Source organism: Tympanuchus pallidicinctus, unplaced genomic scaffold (assembly GCF_026119805.1).
Source record: "Tympanuchus pallidicinctus isolate F22 unplaced genomic scaffold, pur_lepc_1.0 scaffold1, whole genome shotgun sequence".
In the NCBI taxonomy this organism is placed as follows: Eukaryota; Metazoa; Chordata; class Aves; order Galliformes; family Phasianidae; genus Tympanuchus; species Tympanuchus pallidicinctus.
In genome coordinates this window covers 18,255,163-18,276,910 of record NW_026294618.1, presented here as the reverse complement: position 1 = coordinate 18,276,910, position 21,748 = coordinate 18,255,163, and the positions used below count along the sequence as shown (strand labels likewise).

Here is a 21,748-nt window from a genome sequence, read left to right as displayed (position 1 = left end):
TTGTGTTTTCCTATCTTTCTCTTTATCCAGTTACACTGTTTAATGGTTAGTTTGTTTGTCATTAAGTTAACAATAGCCTATTGTTGTTGGACTATGGGGACTAGATGGGCTCAGGTACCAAAGGAATTTAGAGATTGCTGTGTTCATTGTTGATGAGTGACTCAGCATGTAGGTCCTGCAGTGGGGAAATGCTCGCTCCAGAAGAGTAGCCAGCAAAGTGGTTTCTCATGTGACCTTCCTGGCCAGTGACAGGACAGTCCAGGTGGATGCCTCTATAGTTGGCACAGTGGTATTATATTGACTAAGTGAAAGAAAAAAAAAAAACAATTAACCTTGATAACAATCTTTGTCTTACAATCTATTGTAGCCATTGTGAATGAGCTTGTTTCTTACAACATTTTAAACAAAATGTTTAAAAAAAAAAAAAAAGAGGTTCTGATGTTTCTTCAGTTTAACATTTGGGAATAGTCTATTTATTCATTGAAATTTTCTTGCAGTCTGACACAGATTAAGGAAATATGGTGCATCTTTTCCAGATGTATCTGTTTATATCAGTGCGTGTGGAGTGCTTCAGGCACAGTTTCTTTCTGAAATCCCATTGTTCATTAAGATCATTTCTAATGAAAGATCTTTTTCCACAAGTGCTAGTCTTATTTGTTAACAACTTGTTAATAAGGATAATATAGTCAGGCATTACAGGGGATATAAAATCTTGTTAAAAATCTAACTAACAAAAATAAGGACTACAATTGCCTTCTCACATTGGTGATTAAGCTCTGGTCATGCCACTGCATATGAATGAATACAGATATAAAAGACCTCTTCAGAGGTAAACTTTTACGTGTAGACTATGGCTGTCAGTATCTTAGATTTGGTCGAAATTATTTCTGCTATTCAAATTTTTGATAGCTTTTTCTGCAGTGCAGTTGTTTGTACACATGTTATTGTTTCAAGATACAGACCTTGTTGCCAAGCTATATACACTGATGAGTTACAAAGCTGGTGGATTATGATCTAACCCTCCTGCAGAGTAAATGTTACTCCATGAGCGGTACTGCCTTTGGAAAGAGACAAAAGTTTTACTTGGGTGTGTTAGGCAATATGGATTGTTTTTCATACTGGCTTTTAAGTTCTATGTAATAAAGAAGAGATAATTGTGACACTTGGCAAAGGAAGAGTTGGAACAGGTGATTGAATTAATTCAATTTGAACCATGACATTCAGGAAGGTATGTCAGTAACAGCAATTAAATAGGTTTCCTTGGGCATGTTAAATAGTTGAGAAGTTGTTTTCACAGATCAGGAGATATTATCACTGAATCTGTGATTGAATAAGATTGCTTAGTGGTAAATGTAAAGAAATTATTTGAAACACCACAGGAACAAATTTCTGAAGAATGCAAGGAGTGAAGAATCTGCCTTGGAAGAAAGGAAATCATCTTATGTATGGGAACTATTTTTCAGTTCCAGTTTAATTTTATTTTCTGTGTTTTTTTTCATAAGGAAAGTTTTCATTGGCCAAAATGGCCAAAACATCCAAGATTTATGTTTTTTTTAAATTTCATGTACTGTATAATGCAGCATTTTTATGAAAATATCTGTTGATAATCCGTATCCTTGCAATGTATATTATTATAGCATTGTATAAAACTGTTTAGAATACTATTTCAAGTTACAAATTCCATTATTCTTCTATATTTAGAAAAATCATAGTTCTAATTGGACTTCTGCAATGAGTGCTTATCTCTGTGTTTCTCTTTAAAAAGATTTCTGAATTGCAAGCTTTGGGAGGAAATGAATTTTTTATAAAGTTTTGTTTAATATTTCTATTAGTGATCTGGATGAGAGGATAGAGTGTTCCCTCAGTAAGTTTGCAGATAACACCAAGTTGGGTGGGAGCATTGGTCTGCTTTGAGAGTAGGAAGGCTCAGCAGAGGGATCTCGATACGCTGAATCAATGAGCCAACTGAACTGTTATTGCATTCAGTAAGGCTAAGCACTGGGTCATGTGCTTGGATCATAACAACCGCATGCAACACTACAGACTTGGGGAAGAGAGTCTAGTGAGTTGCACAGCAGAGAAGTATGCAAGGGTGCTGGCCGTTAATTGACTAAACATGAGCCAGCAGCATGCCCAGGTGGTCAAGAAAGCCAGCATCATCCTGGCATCAACAAAAATGATGTGGCCAGCCGGATTAGGGAAGGAATTTTCCAGCTGTTCTCCAACTCAGGATCTTCTATGATTCTATCCTTTGTTTAATCCATGAGTTCCTTTAGGACTAGGGTGAATGCTATTGAACCTGTTGATTTGGTACTGTTATTTAGTCACACTTTGCTTCTGAAATGATTTCAAATTCAGATCTGTACATCCTTTATGCTACAATGAATGCTGGAGGAATTTTTCTTGTCTCTTTTACACAAAGCCCTAATGGAAAGTATTATTTTATCTTTCCTTCCTCAGAGTATGCCTTTTATATCTTGATCATAAACCAGCCCTGTGATTTCTTAGGCAGACTTCCTGCTCCTAGTAGATTTGAAGATTTATTATTAATTGTGATTATTTTTGGTAGCTGTTGAATTTCTCCCTTCTGGTACTGCATGATTCTGTTTTTCCCTTTATTTGTTTATGTTCCTGACTTTGTTTGAAGATGATGTCCACCACTCTTTCATCTAATAACCTTTCAGCCTCCTGCTTAGCCATTTTGTTCCCCTTTTTGCTTAGTTAAGCCATTCTAATAAGTACCATTCAGTAGCTCTGTGCTTCTAGTGTAGTAGCCTTAAGAACTCCTCACGCTGCCTATGAAATTTTAATCTTCTAAGCTGTGTCCCTTAATTCTACCTTTCAGCAAGCTTCCTAAGTTTTGTGCACTTTTCTTTTAGAGATCACCACAGCACAGATGTTGAATAGTAAGTGCATAGCAGTTGCCATTACAGAGTAGTTTTTCAACTGTGAAAGTTTTCACTGTATCCTGCATGCTAATAAACAGTAGGGCAAGTATTTAGTCTAGTCTTGTGAGGCTCCATGAAGCAGTAACTGATAGAGACCCGCTTTTTGTTATTGTGCTATGTGCTATGTGAGTATTTGATCTGAAACTAAGCAAAGTCTGTTATCAGTGTTATATTTCATATTCCTATTGCCTGTCTTCATGTTGCAGTCATTGTTATCCTAGTTACTAATGCAAACTCTTAAATCCATGCAAAAAGTTTTACTTCTTGAGGTAGTTGGTTTACTAGTTTTGAGCCCTAAGTTCTCTTTAGCACATAGAATTCACTGTCCTGCTTATCTAGCCTATTTTATCTTCTTGTATACTTTACATCCTGTTATAGTAGTGTTTTTGACTTTTTCCCCCCCTACATCTCCAGAGTGTTTATACCTCCCTTTAGTTCAGATTTGGTATAATTTTGATTTACTTCCTAGCATTCTGTTTTACATTTCCTGTAATATCACTGTAACTATCCTTAATTTCTGGATATAGAATTCTTCTGTTTATATCCATAACAGATGCACTAACTTCTCTCTTTTCTAACTAAACTTTTCTAAGACTACAGTTTCGAACTTTAGTTACAGCATTTCAGTATTTTAAGCACAAGCAGTTTTGGTTCTTTTACAGTTCAGATGAATTTGGTGCCTCGTGTATGGTCTCCCCTTATTTCAAAAATTCTCAAGTTCCTGATGAACTTGAATCTATACTCCTGGACCCATTTCGTTAGGTAGTCATTGATACCTTATCTCCCCAGATCTGCAGGGAGAACTAGGAGAATTTTGGAGGACCTTACTGTAGAATTACATGGCTCTGGCTTCCTTACTGCTTAGTTTTTATCCCTAAAAGGCTTATTTCCATTACAACTCCTTGACATTTCTTCTTTGATATGGTCTTTCTCACTGTAAGGAAATGTGTTTACATTAGTTTTACCTTCCTAAAATGAAACTGAAATTGTGCATCATGTTCCCTTTTTCTCTGAGTTAAAATAAACCTAATTCTGGCAAGGTGGGTGTTAGGAAAAACAAACAAACTTGCGGACTTCAGCTAATTAATTTTTGTCTGACTTTGTGAAAACATAAAATACCTAAACAAGATACGTACACATAAAAGTGATATAATATATTAACTCTGGTATAAAGAATAGCAAAACAAAATCATAGAATCATAGAATTACAAGGTTGGAAATGACCTGCAAGATCATTCCCCTTACCCTTGCTACCACAGGCTACTAAACCATATCTCGCAGCTCCTCATCCAGACGCCTCTTGAACACTGCCAGGGACGGTGACTCCACCAGCTCCCTGGGCAGCCATTCCAGTGCCTGACCACTCTCTGAGAGAAATAGTTCTTCCTTATGTCTAATCTAAATCTCCTCTGGTACAACTTGCAACCATTCCTCCGGTCCTGTTTGTTGGCTGGGAGAAGAGGCCAAACCCCTCTTCATCATAGCCTCCCTTCAGAAAGTTGTAGAGTGCCATGAGGTCTCCCCTGAGCCTCCTCTTCTGCAGACTAAACAATTCCAGCTACTCCTCATAAGACTTGTGCTCCAGGCTCCTCACCAGTTTCATTGCCCTTCTCTGGACACATTCCAGGGTCTTGGTGTCTTTCTTGTAGTGAAGGGCCCAAAACAACACAGTACTTGAGGTATGGCCTCACCAGTGCTGAGTACAGCGGGATGATCACCTCCCTGCTCCGGCTGGCCACGCAATTGTACACATTCAGGAACTGCCATCCCAGTTCTTGAAAGGTGTCATTATATGCACTGTTGTTCAGTGTGTTGCAAAAAAGTTCTTTTAGCTCTGTAATTATTATCAGTGAATGAACTGATATTGTGTTGTCAGTCACAATGATTTGCACATTAACGAAACATCAAATTCAATGTACTATTAAACGTATGATAGACTGCTACAGAAAGATATCAATAAACTTTTATCTTTATGCACTTAAACATGAAATGCAAGAAAATAATGCAGACAATCACAAAAAGTCTTTTAGCATATGCTGCAAAAATAGCATATGACTGAAGATAATAATTAGAAGACATCAGTATTTGTGATGGAAATACGAGAATAAATATCATGTGCAAGCCTGACAGTAGCTAAAGAAGATAAATTAGCTATGAAAACATGCATCTCAAATCTCTTCATAGTTTTCTCATGAAAACATTTGTTGAAATAAAGCAAAAGTAAGTGAAAATTTCTTTTTAGGAAGAATATCACATCAGTGGTAGAAAAATATATTAAAAGTCTGCATGTAGAGTTCATCGAACAGCTATGCTCTCTGTCTTAAGGAATTAAATAAATGCCTATAAATCAGTGTTGAATGATACTTCAGAACAGAACTTGATCATATCATTTCCAGGATACCACTGAAAATTATTTATTTATATATTTAAGTGGAAAGCACTTTAAAGCAACTTCTGTGCCTATTCAGATATTGTGTTTTCACCTAAATTTATTTTTTTCTGCAATTTTTTAAAGCACAGAACTGTTACACTTCATAGACAACCAGTTGGTGGCTTGGGCTTAAGCATAAAGGTATGAAAAGAGTCTTCTTTCCTCTCTTGTTTTTTAGTTTGACTAGTTTGCTTCAGCCTTGATTGTGGTCTCACGACTAATATGCATCTTTTACAGGGCGGTGCTGAGCACAAAGTGCCTGTCGTCATATCAAAAATGTTTAAAGACCAAGCAGGTAAAATATATATTTATGTTATTTACATGTATAGTACTGTTATATACATGATTTCTTTTTAATATCAAATGTTCTATGGACTCAAAATTAAAACATATTTATGACTCATTCCAGCATCAGTGTCTTTAAGCCTTTCTTTAAATGTCCAACTTATCTTTTGTATTGAGTTTAAAATCTGTAATCTGTCCATGTCTTCAGGAACTAAGCTTGAAATTGTCCTGGTAACAGCTCCCCAAAACATACATTTTACTGCAGTGAGACAGTTGTGTAGTAGACAAAGCATTTAACACTATTTGTGAAAACAAAATTATGGCTTAGGAAATGTATCAATACACTTAGGCTTAATAACCCAGAGGATAAAATAAATAAACTGAACATATTTTTTCCCTACACAGTGATTCATTGTCATATGGTATGAATGACTTTCCCTATTTGCAAACAGAAGGTGATTTGTAATGATAATTATGAGCTGAGGGGAGCCCTCATGGCAGCTGCAGCTCCTCTCAGGGAGCAGAGAGCAGCACTGAGCTCTGTTCTCTGGGAAAGGGAGAGGGCCTGAAGGAATGGCATGCAGCTGTGTCCCAGGAGTTGGGTTGGGCCAAGTGCTAGCAAAAGGTTCTACATCACTGGGTGGTTGGAACAGGCTCCCCAGGGCTGTGGTCATAGCACTGAGTTTGCTGGATTTCAAGGAATGTTTCGACAACATAGGGCTTGGATTTTTGTTGGTCCTGGAACCAGGAGTTGGACTCAGTGATCCTGTGGGTCCCACAGATGTTCTGTGATCATGGTCATTACACAATTATATGATTCTAATGCTTTAATTTTGCAGGAAACAATCTGATAATATTATTTAATAGAAAGAAGTATTCTATGCATATGTGCATTATTTCTCCCCATATTTACATATATGCATATTGAAATATAAGTATTTATATATATATAAATATATAAAACTTTATATAAATATGAGAGACATAGGGAAAAATATCCATGTTGGATATAAAGAGAGGAAATTTTAAGTGTGAGAGAAACAATTTTATCTCAAACTGCATTTTGGACTGAAAATCTGTATGTTTATAATGGGAATAAATTAATAATAGATTTTCACTGTATGAGGTACTAATAGTGGTAAAACTGATAAGGTAGCTTCACAGGTGACTTTAAGATTTGAAAGTAGAATTGTACTATGAGGGATTTTACTAATTTAGCTAAACTTATGTGAGTAAAATTCTTCCTACTGAAAAAAAATTTTATTTCCTAAAATATCTGACAACTTGCTACCTTTTGTGAAATTTAATAACCGTTGTATGGCAGCACTGCAAAGTCATGTTTCCAACTATATTTTGGTTACAGTGCTATTTTATAGTTCCAAAAGTGGGAAGTTTAATAGGATAAAGAAGTTGTTTCTTGTTTTATACTTGTACAACTTTTATACTATCTGAAGTATTTAGAAATATTTACGTCCTCCTTAAATTTCCCAAATTCTGTAACATTGGTGGTATTAAATACTTCACTTACAGTTTTAACTTGCTTAGAGACTCAGCTGTGATCGCAGTGTTTATAACAGAATCACAGAATTGTAAAGGTTGGAAGGGACCTCCAGAGATCATCTAGTCCAACCCCATTGCCACAGTAGGCTCCCATGTCCAAATGAATGTCATGGATCACCTATTTGATTTGACTTTCTTTCATTATGACTTTCATTATGACAAGTTCTGTAAGATCAAAACTTGCGCAGAAACTCAATTCAAGAGCTTAGCTTTATATTTCTGAAGGATAAGGTTAAGTAGTCCTTCACTACTGGAGACTAATGTCCCAGTGTATTGATAATCACAATAAAGACTGTCCTGAATTTTCTCTATGTTTTTCCACGGGATTGAGGAAAAGTGGGTTGTGCTGATGCTGCTGACTCATCCCTGAATTTAGGCACTTTACATTCCTCTGTGGATTCTGTCTTCCGTTCTAACAAAAGTTATGTCTTTTTCATACTGACAAAGCTTTTGTTAAAGTTAATTTTAGAGGGACAGAAGTAAATGCATACATGTTTATTAATTCTAAATTAAAATGATATGATTAATCTCAGAGTCATTTTAATCTCATTAAAAAATCACTTAAAGGTAGGATTTTTTTCCCTCTTGCTCATGTGTCCAGTTGTCCTGCTGACTCAGAATATTAGCTACATTACTAACAATCCCCCAGCTTTTTTTTTTTTTTTTTTTTTTTGAGAAGATAATATTGATGTTGAAGCTTCTTAGTAAGATTTTCCAAAACTGAATCATTCTTTCTCTAATTGTTTTCTCAGATGAAATTTAACAAAATTGATTTTCCTTGTTGAATCTAAGATAGAGTCAATTATTAGATAATAATGTTGGTGTTTTGTTAATAGCTTCTAGATATACATTATTTCAATAAGTGTGTTATAATCAGTATTAACAGTTTATTTATGGTAAAGTGTGCATGAATTTTACAGTCAAAAAAGTATAGAGTATTCTCAGAGAAGCATAAGTGAATATCCTGAACTTGGAAAGGAAACGGATTGTTCAGGCTTACTTGATATATAGTGAACCTGTAAGAAAATTTGTCAGATATGTGAAATATACTTTAAAGAATTCTTATATAACATATAGGAGTAAATTTTACAAGCTTTCCTATGTTTAAAATTTCTGTCTGGTATTTGTTATTCCAATCCATAATTACTAAGTAATTCTTTATGAACTTGCCAAAGGGTAGAGGCTGTAAATATTAACAGACTGAAATATAATTTATTCATAAGTGCAAGTGACTTTAGTTGCATACAGTACAGGATATTTTAACTGTTAAAGCAATATATTATTGTGGTCAAGCAGTTTAACTTCTGTTTCATGTTACAGAGTTATCAAGTTAGCAGTCACTTTCGGTTACCTTGATACAAATTTCCATCTTTGTGAGTGCTGCTGTAATTATCTGTCTGCTGCCTGTGAGCTCTGCCTGCATCTCATAAAGCATGTGAAGTGAGACAAGCATCAATGAAGAAACAGAACAGTGGGTGCAGCTCATTGAGGCGTGATTAAAATAGATAAATAAAATTGAATAAAGCCTGGCAGAATAAGGATAGTTTGCATTTTGCCAGTTTCACAAAGGATCTTCTCTTTAGGGCCAAATTGGTTCTCAAACTACTTTGAAAGCATTTTCCCACCTTCTGTGATAAAAGGTGACAATGTGTAATGTGTTTAGTCCATTTCTGAGGGGAGTTTACATATACCCTGACAGGATTAGAACAAACTCAGGACATTCAGCCACTGAAACATTCTTGGCTTGAAACCCTGCACTCTCCAAACACAGTCTGTATCCAGCTATTACATCCTGGCTGCCTGCACTCAGGACCATCTGCTTGGAGGACACAGTGTCAGTTTGATGAGGGCTTATAGCAGTTTCGCTTACACATACATGCCAAGCAAAGATGGTTTGATATGCAAGCATATGTGATGTTGCTCACGTGAGTATTTTTTCTGTGCTTACTCCAGTTGTCCACAAAGCTGTTACAGCTAGAGTAACCAATAAATCATCCACTGAGCATGGCTTGAGATTACAAACAAGCTGCACAGCATATAGTAGTGACACTCATAGATTATTCTTTATTGCTGCAGATCTACTTAGCCTGGATTCAGTAGCCTTATAGATTGAATTTAATAAGATCAAGATTAAGAAAGATTTAAGCCCAGGTGAAGGGCTTTGTAAGGAAGCCAGAATGTATCAAAAACGTGCTATGCCTTATGCTCATGAAAGTGAATGCTAAATACAAGGCCATAAGGAAGAACATACTTGAGGTGCAATTATATAAACAGGCATCATCATATATTTAGTGGGATGCATATAGATATTTAAGTTATTGAGCTGAACAGCTTATACGATTGGTGTTTGTTGATTTGAGGCATGAGTGACCTAAGTCCTTAGACCAAAGTCTAAGGAGTGCTTTGGTTAAAAGGATGCAGTGGTTAACTTTTATGTGTTTATTTAACTGAGCAGGTATGTCATTAAAATCTGATTTGGGAAATATTTTTAGAACAGTAACATTTTCTTTTCAGTTACCAGAAATTCATTCCCTTTACCAGACAAGAAAAATAGAATGAAATATTTTTTTAAATTTATTTTGTTGTAGAATATGTGCTGTTTTTCTTTTAATAGATTTAGAAATTGATCAGTCCAAGAAATTTTTATAGAGAAAGCCAAAGCACTCTCATTTTAGGTTAATTTGAATCTTGTTTTCATTCCTTTGGCTTGGCTAAACTGTAGCTTGGAATTTTAGTTCAGTTCTTCATTTTTTTATGATGAGTATTCTCTTTGGAAGGCGCATTTCACAGTTTCTCAACCGAAAAGGTTGATAACATCTGAAAACTTTGTAATTTCAGTGAAACTCCAGTATTATAGTTATTATTTATGTATTCTAAACTTGAAACTAGGAACTAGGAAAAGGTATGAAAAAAAGTGTTATTTCTTCAATTATCATCTGCTCCATTTAGCAGCTGAGTGAAAAAAAATAATAAAAAAAAAGACCTTAGAATTTCATTTACACTTACAGTTTGTATTCTCTCTTCTGTTTCCCTTCTTCTGATGAATTGCAGAAGTATAATGAAATAAATTTAGCATTACTTTTTGATTTTATTACCACTACAGTCCATATTGAAAATAAATGTAGGTGATAGGTTTTTCCTCATGGTGAAATTAGAGAACTATGTCATGAATGTTCACTCAGATAAATTGTTCTTCTAAGATGGATGGTATTTTATACCCTTGATTTGGAGTTTTCTTTTGTCGTGGTGTTTTAGTATAGAAACTGGAGAAGCAAGCAGCTAGCCAGAAACCATCTTCTAATCTGTAACAAAGATTCCTACTGCACCGAAACCTATTAATTAAAGTCAGAGTAAAACTCATTCAGATTATTTGGGCTGAAGCATAGTCAAGAATAATGTAGAATATTTGATGGAAAGAGCAAATGTAACAGACTGTTTGGAGATAATGTCAAATGAAATAATATATGAAATTTAATAACATCCTTTAGCAACTTCAGAAAAGTTCTACTTTTAGCTTTTCACTATTCTTATCTTTCCCTTAACATTTTCTGAACTAAAGACTTTGTAGTTTAGTTTAAGAATTGCATCTCTTCTTTGTGTCTCTTTTAACACATGTACTTCAGTTATTTCAGGCATTCCCACTTAGTCTGCAAATTTGTCTTCACCACTAAAGCATTTAAAACTTTCTTGCACTCTCTAACAGCATTTAATGGAAACTGTTACATAATTTTGTTAAAAAGACTGAAGATGTCAGATTTGTTATTAATTTATATCCTTAGATGATGCTACATATTCATAACTTGTCTGTGTTACTCAGCTCAGTAAGACTTCTATAAGTGACACTAATCATAGATCTATTAGAACTAACCTTACTGTATCATCCTAGAATCATAGAATGGCTTAGGTTGGAGGAGACCTTAAAGATCCTCCAGTTCCAAACCCCCTGCCATGGGTAGGTTTGCCAACCACTTCATCAGGCTGCCCAGGATCCCATCCAAATTGACTTTGAATGCCTCCAGAGATGGGGCATCTACAGCCTCTCATTGGGCAATCTGTTCCAGTGCATCACCACTTTCTGAGTAAAAAAATTCTTTCTGACATCTAATCTAAATCTCCCCTCTTCTAGTTTAAAGGCATTCCTTGTTGTCCTGTCACGATCAGACCGTGTAAAAATTCAGTGTCAGTATAAGCTTCCTTCAAGTACTGGAAAGCCACAGCGAGGTCTCTCTGGAGCCTTCTCCAAGCTGGACAATCCCTTTCTTCATAGGAGAGGTGCTCCAGCCCTCTGATAATCTTCATGGCCTTCTTCTAGACTCATTCCAACAGCTCTAGATCCTTCCTATAGTAGGAGCCCCAGACTTGAATGCAGTATTCCAGATGAGTCCTCACAAGGACAGAGCATAAGGCGACAATGCCTTCCTGCTCCCTGCTGGCCACTCCTCTTTTGATGCAGCCCAGGATACTGTTGGTCTTCTTGACTGCAAGTGCACACTGCTGCCTCATGTCCAACTGTTCATCCACCAAGACCCTCATGTCTTTCTCTGCAGAGTTGTTCTCAAGGAATTCTTCTCATAGTCTGTATACGTATCTGGGTTTGCCTCGACCCAAGTGCAACACCTTGCACTTGACCTTGTTAAACCTAATTAGATTCTTGTGTACATAATCTTCTGCCAGGCTGGATGAGAGCTTTGAGCAACTTGGTCTAGAGATAGGTGTCCCTGCCTGTAACAAGGGGGTTGGAACTACATGATCTTAAAGGTCCCTTCCAACACAAGCTATTCTATAATTCTGATTCTCTTTCAATTTAAAACTTGTTGCCTTTTGTCCTGTCACTACAAAACTGGGTAAAAAGTCTCTGTCCATCATGTAAGTCCCCTTTCTGTATTGAGAGGCCACAATTTAAAAAACAAAAAAGAAAAAACCCTCTGCTTTTCTTGTTACCACATCTTTTTTCCATGCCTTCCCATAAGATTAATAAACATTAGGAAAAAAAAGTAAGACCAGAGTGAGAGTTACAGCCCTTGAGGCTGATTTTCTTCACAGTGTCTGGTATGATGCCATGCTTTGGCTTTAGGAGGAAATCGTTGTTGATAAGACACTAATGTTTTTTTGTTGTTGCTGAGAGGTGCTGCATAGAGCTTCTCGTACTGTCCTGCCAGTGAGGGGACTGGGGGTGCACAAGGAGTTGGAGTTGCAAGGTGACCGAACCACAACACCTGACCTAAACTGGCAAAATGGTTATTACATAGCATATGACATCACATGAGGAAAACTATAAAACTGCATGGGGCTGGCTGGGAGGGAAGCTGCTGTTCTGAGACTGGCTGCGGTTGGTGGGTGGAGAGTAATTGTTTTGTGGAAAAAAAAAATATATATATATACATATATATATATATATATATTACTGCTATTATTTCTCATTTCCTTTTCTGTCTTAGGATATTGTTTTTATCTCAATCTAGGAGTTCTAATTTTATTTTATTTTATTTTAATTCTGATTCTCTCCTCATCCCACTGGGAAGGGGGTGAATGAGCAAAAAGCTGTATAGTGTTTAGCTGATTGCCAGGCTAAGGCAACAGGGACACACTGAAAATAATAGAAAGTGAGGTGGGGAAAATCACAGAGATAAACAGATGCAGATAGAAATATCAAAACAGTGAAGAAAATAGACGATAATAATGGAGCAGAGGAATTCATATTTCAGCACAATACTGAATATGACATTAAGAAATTGAAATACATATGGTTAGAAATGTCCATCATTTAAGGTTTGGGGTTGTTTTTTTTTTGCAGTGGACTCAGTTACCCTTTTCGATTGGATTCTGCTGTGATGTATAATTTTGAAGAATGATTCTACTCAATTTCCCCTGTAAGAAAATCTACCTACTCTCAATCTAGGATTGTTTGCTCCTCTTGCTGCCTATTATTTTCTAGTAATACCATTCCCATATCACTACAGCTCCTCTAGCAACAGGAATTAGAAATCAATACCTAGGTTTCTTTCCACAAAAGTACTCCAGAAACTTAGATGAGTGGCATACGAAGGATAATTCTGAGAAAAATCAACATCCGAGAATGAAATTATTAAACTAAATCCTATTTTCATTCCAAATATCTTTATTTACAGCAAATACTTTTTTAACAGGTTAATAGTTGAATTTTGAATAAATGTTAAAACATAAAAACATGTTAAAACATATGTGTTCAATAAACTCTTTTGTGCACCTTTGCAAATTACTGAGCTTGGGAGACCTCTTTGAATTATCTAGTCAACTTCTCTACTCAAGTACCATTTGCTAAAGCAGTGCAACTAGCTATGTCTAGTTGAGTTTTAATTATTTCTGAGGAAGGAGACTTGACAACTACATTTCAGTTTTTTGGCAACCCTCACAGTAAAAATCTTTTTTTTTTTTTGTTAACACGGAATTTCATGCTTCTTGTCCTGTGGGTGGGCACTGTGAGTTGAGTCCAGCTCTCTCTTCTTTATTTCCTCCTGTCAGGTCTTTGTACACATTTATGAAATCCTCCTGACCCTTCCTCAGGCTGAATAGTCTTACCTCTCTCAGCCTCTCCTCACAGGAAAGATACTGCAGCTCCTTCATCTATATGGCTCTTCACTTGCTTCAGTAAGATCACATCTTTGTTGTACTGGAGAGCCCAGAACCAGACACAACATTCCAGATGTGTCTCTGCTGAGTGAAGGTAATGGATCATCTTTGTTGACCTATGGGCAGCACTTGTCTTTATGTAGATCAGGCTACTGCAGGGTACTGTTGGCAAGGGCGCATTGTTGATTACTGGCCAACTTGTCCACCAGAAGGACCCTTAGGTCCTTCCCAGTGCTTTTGGTAATAATAGCAGTATGCATGTATATCCAAAAGACAAAGGAGTTTGCATACAGTGTACTTTGTGAATTGATCATTTCCAGGAATATATGCAGCTATTCTGTATTTTTAGTACTTCTTAAATTGAACAAAATCAGAAAGAATTTAACATTGCTAGCATATGCACTGTCCTAGAAAATTCTTATTATCAGTTACATGCACATGTATGCCACATGGTCAGGAAATCTACACGTCAGTGTAGTTCTTGCTCAGATCCTCAGATCTTTCCTGATTACATCTGTGGTGTCTGTGTATCTTGTAGTTCTTTTTGTTCTTCATTTTCAAGAGCAAACCAGTTTTATTTTCTGTTAATTTTGCAGATAGAATGTTGTATGCTATACAGCTAGGTAAAGTGCCAGCTAAAATATTGTCTGCAAGAAGGCTTCAGCTTCTCAGTGCTCCCTAATCTATTCTGAGTAGTATTTTTATTTAGTAACCTTTTATGAGTCAGGTGGAAATTCATTTTACCATTAAGACATCCATAATCTGGAGTACTGAGCTCAAAATTGCCAGGGAAATGGCAGTTTTCTTATCACAGCTGAATATTCTACTTCTTCAGCCACGTAAGGTCTATTATTGACTATCCAAACGTGTTGTCCTTGCTATATTCAGTTTCTGCCTACTCCAGTACCTGCCTTATCGCTGTCATCCTACACACATCTCACACTGACTTGACTCTTACAGTGTGTTGAGCTTCAGTTCTGGCTTGTGTACACTAAGGATTTAGAAGTGAGTTCCTGACTGGGTCTGCAAGTAAACATGGTACTTCTAGGATCACAAAATGATCAATGGTTGCCTACTGTATAGGCTGTCCACTGAAACGATTGGACGGAGAAATCTAATTTCCCATGTACCTCTGAGTTTAGCATGGAGAACCTGGCACATTAGAATAATGACGTGGATGTTTTATGAAACGTTGCATTATTGACATACAGCTTTTTGTCACATGATAAACTGGACAGTAAGGAGTAAGGAGACTGAGCTAAGGAAACCTCGTGGTCAACAAGAGAAATAAGGATAGAAATTTGGACTTTTTTATTTGAATGGATAAACTAAATCTGAGTCCTGTAAAGCATATTTTATGTTTAAAAAATGTCCCTAACAAGGTAATAATGCAGTTCTGTTTTAAAATATTGATTACAAATGCAGTTACAAAACTGCTTATTTTCAAGAAAATATAAATTGGATTGTACCAGTGGTACGATTATAGTCCAATTCATGAGACAGAAAGAAAAAAACAACACACCTGGATAATGTTATGAACTCCCTTAAATTCTATGTAGATACCAATTTCTGCATTTTTTTGTTTCCAATTCATAAACTTTCTTAGCTATCATTTTAATTCTCTTTTTGTGGTGAAATACATCTTCTTAAGCTTATGAGTTGGAAGATTCATGTAGTCAACTTAATTGTAAGCTTCAAACAGCATGGTTTTTGTGCATCACTAATACATTGTCAGAGGACTACAATGATGGATCAGTTTTTCTTGGGAATATATTTTCAAGTCTAACGTGTTAAGAATAAGAAATTTTGTATCTTCTTTAGAAGCCCCTTAAGGGTTATAAATGCAGTAGGGTTTCCTCCTACTGCAGTATCCCTATGAATTTCATGAATGTACAAAATGTAATCAATGTTTAACCTTTTTTAAAGGTAATTAAGTTGTAAAGGTGATTTAATGCTAATTGTTATAGCAGACTCTTAATTTTCTTTTAAACCCCAGTGCACTTCTGCTAATTACTACTTTGTGCTTGTTTTCGTTTGAAAATCCTTTTTGGCCATATTCAACTCATTACAAATAAAATATCGTTTTGCATAAATCATTAGGAAGCATACTGAATTCCAGATGATCTGTATTTACTGTTTCTCTGAACAATGCTGTATGTTAGTTAGTATCTCAAAGCTCATTCTCAAATATTTTATTTTTTATGAATCACTAAATTGCTGAGTAGCCTTTCATGGACACCTTTGTATGAGAATGCTACCAGTGGGAAGCAAAGTTCCATATAAAGTGGAACAGTGCACTTGCACAATGTTTTTTTGTTTTGTTTTGTTTTCATGCAGAGAAGTATAACTTTATGAAAACATCAGAAGAGTTTGAGATGATATAACTATTTGTCTTCAGATTTAAAATGAGGAAGAACGAAACTCTTTTTGTCTCTTTACAAGGACTTTTTCTGGTAACATTAGTTCTAAAATACTTGCAAAATATATTGTGATTTATGCATCATTGTGACATGTCCTCTACAGTTGGATTTGTTAAAAATGTTTATAAATCATCATGGATTTTAATTTGTAGATCAAGCCAAAATTTTTCATCACAGACTTATAGTTTGCCAGAGTACCATCAGTGGCCATGCTAATGACAGCCATGGAGGTGTATACATTATTGCGTTACTTTACAGTATAATTCACTTCTGAAACAAACACTCTGATTTTCACTATTTTCTATGCTTTTTTTCACTTCACAGAGCATTTGGTATCCATCATTTAACTCTCTTCCTCCCGTTCGCTTTATCTGCGCAGCTTCAATTGTGCATAGAGACTCTGCAAGCAGGATATAATTACATTGTACACTTAAGCTATACTATTTTTTGTATAATGTCTACAGTAGATAGCTAGGGTTGTTGCAGTACTCATCACTGTGGGATGGCCAATGAGTGTATAAACCATCAGAAATTAGATGGAGAATGTTCAGTCTCCATTGCTCCCTGGAAGGGACTTATTTTCAGCTATGCTGAGTTACAGTCCTTCAGCAAACTGTTTTAATTCCTTGAGATTTTATACTTTTTTTGTGTCATATCATGCCATGCCATGTCAATCCTTGAACTATATACTAGCTCTCTAGAACTAGATCTCAAGACCTTTGTATGTGTTGGTAATTCTACCTTTCCAGTTTTTCATTGATCTGACACACAAAACTTCTTTTCCTGTTGTCTGGGCCCCTACGCACCTCATCCTAAGGCATACTGGCATCACACAGCAATGCCGTAAAGGACTGCAAAGACAGGCCTTGATTAAGAGCAGTGAAATGGTCTCTGAAATTTTGACCTCCTAATATAGTGCTTGAACATCAGTTCAATCAGACACAGTATTAGTGTATCAATACTGACATCCTGAACAGAAATTTAGTATTGAGATGCCTAAGGTAGCATTTATCACCTTTAGCAAGACAGGTACCCACACAATCTACTCTGAATTGCTTTTTTGTTTTCAAACTACTTTAGTTCAGTTGCCTTTATACGCATAGATAACCATTTTTAATAGCAGCAGTTACAAATTGTATGTATATTTTTAAGTACAAAAAAAGATTGAAAAAAAACCCCAAAAACGCAAGGAACCAACAACAACACAACTTGTAGCATAGTTTTTATAGTATGTGGTGAAATCTTTCCTAAGCTCTTTCCTCAAGGTGCCTAATAAAAGGTGTCTTTTATTTGCTAAAAGAGTGATGAAAATTCTATAGGAAATATAAAGAAAGAAGCTGTTTTGTACCAAAGGTATAACATTTTTGGTGCCAAAAGCTATACTGTAGAAATTGTATGAATATTCTGTGTTGTTTTGCTGTTGTTTCTTTTCTTTCTTTCTTACCTCTTCACACACCTTCACCAGTGTGTGGAGACAGGACAAGGGGAAACAGCCGGAAACTGCAGCATAGGAAGTTCTGCACAAATGTGCACAAGAACTTCTTTACAGTGAGGTGACGGAGCACTGGAACAGGCTGCCCAGGGAGGTGGTGGAGTCTCCTTCTCTGGAGATGTTCAAGACCTGCCTGGATGCCTACCTGTGCGACCTGCTGTAGGGAACCTGCTTTGGCAGGGGGGTTTGACTCGATGATCTCTGGAGGTCCCTTCCAACCCCTACAATTCTGTGATTCTGTGATTCTCTGTCTTCATCTTTCAAAATTCTACCTTGGTTCTTCAAAGTCTGAAGCCAGGACATGACAAAATCATATGCAAGACTATCCATATGCTTCATTTAACCTTGTTAGTTTTTGTGGGATGAGAGATTTATTTTCAATTAAGTTTTAAATTTCAAGAGGTAAACATCCCCAAATTCCACTAAAATAATAATTAAAAAAAAAAAAAAAAAAAAAAAGGAAAAAGACTACAAAACACTGGTGAATACACCTCAAAAATGCCATTGTTTGTGTCTATGTAGAATTGTTTTCTTTGCAGTTTCATTATATTATTCCCATTAATTTTGTAAGGCAGGAAACCGACTGAAATAATATATTATCTTATTCTCAGGAGCAAAGCTAACTCAAACTTCTTGTTAAAGATTTGTATTAAATTCTAGGCACAACCTCTTTAATTATACCTGTCCCTGTAAATTTGTTCAGGGGAAAGGAATTGCTAAGCAGTTTCAGAGATTTCTATTTCTCTTTGTAGAATAATAATGAAAAGTGTGAATCACAGTTTCCACATAATTTACTAAAATCCTTCATTAGTGAGAAATGACATTTGTATTCCATATTAAACAAGTTCTTTTTGCATGGGAAATAGTTCTGTTAGTTGGTTTAAGGTTGCTAGAAATCTACTACCTTGATAGGATGAATATTGATTGCTATATCGTTATTTCTATGAGCAAATCAGTTTCTAATGATGCCTACAAACAGCATGCTAAACCAAGTGCTGAAAGAGAATAAAATGCATCTTTTCAGTACTTCATTCTGTTAAACTGTACTTTGTAATCCCACAGCTGACCAAACTGGAATGTTATTTATAGGAGATGCAATAATACAGGTCAGTAAACATTTGTTTTTGCCATATTTATTTCAGACTTACCTTTATGTTTGTTTAATTAACTAGCTTACATATTTAAAATCATTTCATTCCTATTGTATCTTTGTTTTTAGGTTAATGGTATTAACGTAGAAAATGCTACCCATGAAGAAGTGGTAAGTCCTTCTAGTCTGACTCCTTTGTAGCGTGCAGTATATTCTATGCCATACTTGCTTGATCCAGATGAGTTAATGTCTTGATTCTGTCATGTATGTGGTCATTAGGAACTTGAGTTTTGTCACATTAAGAAATATTTAATTGTGGCACAAATGTTCTATTGCAAAATCAAGTCTCCATCATTGTATGTCATAGTTTTGCATTCCTTAAGTAAAACATTCAGAACACAAAATGAGACAAAATGAAATCATGATGTGAAGAATACATACCTACTTTATTTTCTTATTTTTTGTTAAAATCCCTAATGTTTAACTTTTGTTTAGTTTTGAGAAAATTTGAGATTTTTAATGGAATTAGTCAGCACAATATGCTGACTCTTTAGAATCTATTCATTTTCATGGTACTGTTCAAGAAGTGTTCCAAAGCATTTCATTGAGTTCTGGGGAGATATTGTACAATAAAAGACTATGGCTTATAAGTATTAGGTGAATATCTGATACTTTTTAGGTTGTGAAATCCAGAAACTGTTATATAGTTAAAAGGAAAATTTGTTACTGTTTTTATAGAATTAAGATGGCAAGGGCTTCTCATTATAAAATGGTAGCTTCTCAAACTCCCCTATCCATCTTTCAAAAGGTGACAAATCAGTATTTTAGGGGGAAAAAAATACAGTAATGTCATGGTTTTATGATTTTTTGGTTTTCGGTATTCCACATCATAACATCATGTGGGTACTGGGAGTTTAACTGTTAATGCTCAAGTCCTGTGTACCTGCCCGGAAGAGAAGAACTACATTCCCCAGGGGACTTTGCGGTCACAGAGAGGAGATATAACTCCTGCCAAGGTCATCTGATGGGGTCTTCTTCATCTGCTCTTCTTTGTCAACTCTCCTCCTGTCTCCCTGCTGCTCAACTGGACTGCACATCTCGCCTCAGTGTTATGGTGAGGCCTATCCACCTTTCGGACATTCTCTCTCTCTCATTATATTTGATTTATTAACTTCAATCCTGATTATATTGTATTATGGTGTGTTATCTTGCATTTTGATACCATATTTAGTAAATTAGTTTGTTTCTCCTCAGATCGCTGCCACTGTTTTTAATTATTTTGGGGTCCCTTGTTTCCCTTTTTCTGGAGGCACGGATTTTGCAAAATCCCTCCGCCCCGCTGGTCACGGAACTGGGCCGAACCAGCCCGTAAACCGTTGACAAGTGGGTAACTATTTTCTGCTTCTAATTATTTTAAATATATATAATTCCTTCTGTAGCATTTTAATTGTTCAGATGTTTGCAGTCAAACCTCAAAAGAGAAAACATCAGTTGCTGTGTATTAGCTGTCAGAGTTTACAACAGAGATAAGGCAGAATTTGCTGGATGAGTTTCCAGAATATTTTTACTATAACATATTCTCTAGTGTATAAGATAAATATCTTATTATATCAGATTGAGAATCTCTTCTACTTCACTCCTCAGACAAATATATTAATGTGCACAAAAGGAAGGAAGGGGTTGAGAACCCATTGGTTTTGAAAGTCACTATACCAAATCACCATCATTTGTGGGGATGTATCCAAGTATCCATATTCCCTGTACTGTCCGCTCCCTATAATACTGTGAACCAGCAATATCTTTGACCTGTCCTTCTCCTATACATCTTCTAACAGTTCTATCATATGGCCTTGATAAGCCACTGCCTCTGCCACAGCGCTGTATGCTGATTTGGTGATGGATGATCTAATACATAGTATCTACAAGGATTTTCTAGGGATTCTAACCAAATCTTATAATTAGAAAATTATATTGGTTTTCATTTGAAAGGGTAGTGGACATACATGATTCTGACTGACTTAAAGAAATGCAGGCGTTAAAAGTTTACATATTTTTCTCTTATTCTTTTAGCTATTCTATGTATTTTTTGAAGCATGGTTTTCAAGTGTTTTATCTAACTCAAAACAAACTGATTTATTGAATAGTCATTAGTTTTTAACTGGTTTATTTCATTCATCAGATGGACTGTGTACAGATAAAGCCATTTACTACCCCCTTAATGCACAGGGCTTGTCTAGCCTTCAGTGCAAGTCATATAGATTAAAACATTTATCCCCATTGCCTGTTTACTGACATTGCCTATCAACTCACTGACAAATGTAATCCAGAGTAGCATCTGTAGCAATCATAAATGACATGGGCTTAAAGTCTTATCAGCATGTTGCATGGGGAAAGAAAAAAAAAAACTTGCTTTTATTGCTAGGAGATGATCTCTTTAGGTCAAGATAAAGTGTAGTTGCATGATCTTGTAGTCCCTTTCTTGCTGTTGATCAAAACTACCAGAGGCTGAACCTCTGAAATAATTACAGATAGAATTTCACAAAGCACCAGAATCAGTTCTGTTGTATATTGATGAACTTCCACATGAAAAATTCTAAGGTTCATTAAAGTTATTGACCACAAAATCGTAAGTTACTTCCCTTAAAGATTGTTTTTCAGTACCAAGAAGCACTCCAGAAGTGCCGGTATAACACAAGTGTGCTACAGTGATGAGGAGTAAAAGAGAAATGCATAATGCTACTCTTTCCACTGTACATAGAATTCAGTGGGATCATTAAACAAAACTTTTTGGAACAATAGGGAATAATCAGTATGGTTGAAGGAAGAACCAGAAGGAAAAGAAGTATCAATGTACCTGGAGATAGATCTGCAAGAAATCATTTCTGCTACCACAGCCTGCTATCAGAATCAGTG

At 35.9% G+C, this 21,748-nt stretch overlaps 1 protein-coding gene across 1 annotated transcript in view; it reads left to right on the top strand.

The window, feature by feature from the left end:
* The window catches only part of SNTG2 (syntrophin gamma 2), a 139,416-nt gene that overhangs the window by 13,651 nt on the left and 104,017 nt on the right, over positions 1–21,748 (top strand). The window contains exons 4-7 of the mRNA XM_052701721.1: positions 5,464–5,520; positions 5,617–5,674; positions 18,808–18,851; positions 18,965–19,006. Of these exons, the coding sequence (XP_052557681.1) occupies positions 5,464–5,520; positions 5,617–5,674; positions 18,808–18,851; positions 18,965–19,006 (201 nt within the window). The remainder of the gene's footprint in view (positions 1–5,463; positions 5,521–5,616; positions 5,675–18,807; positions 18,852–18,964; positions 19,007–21,748) is intronic.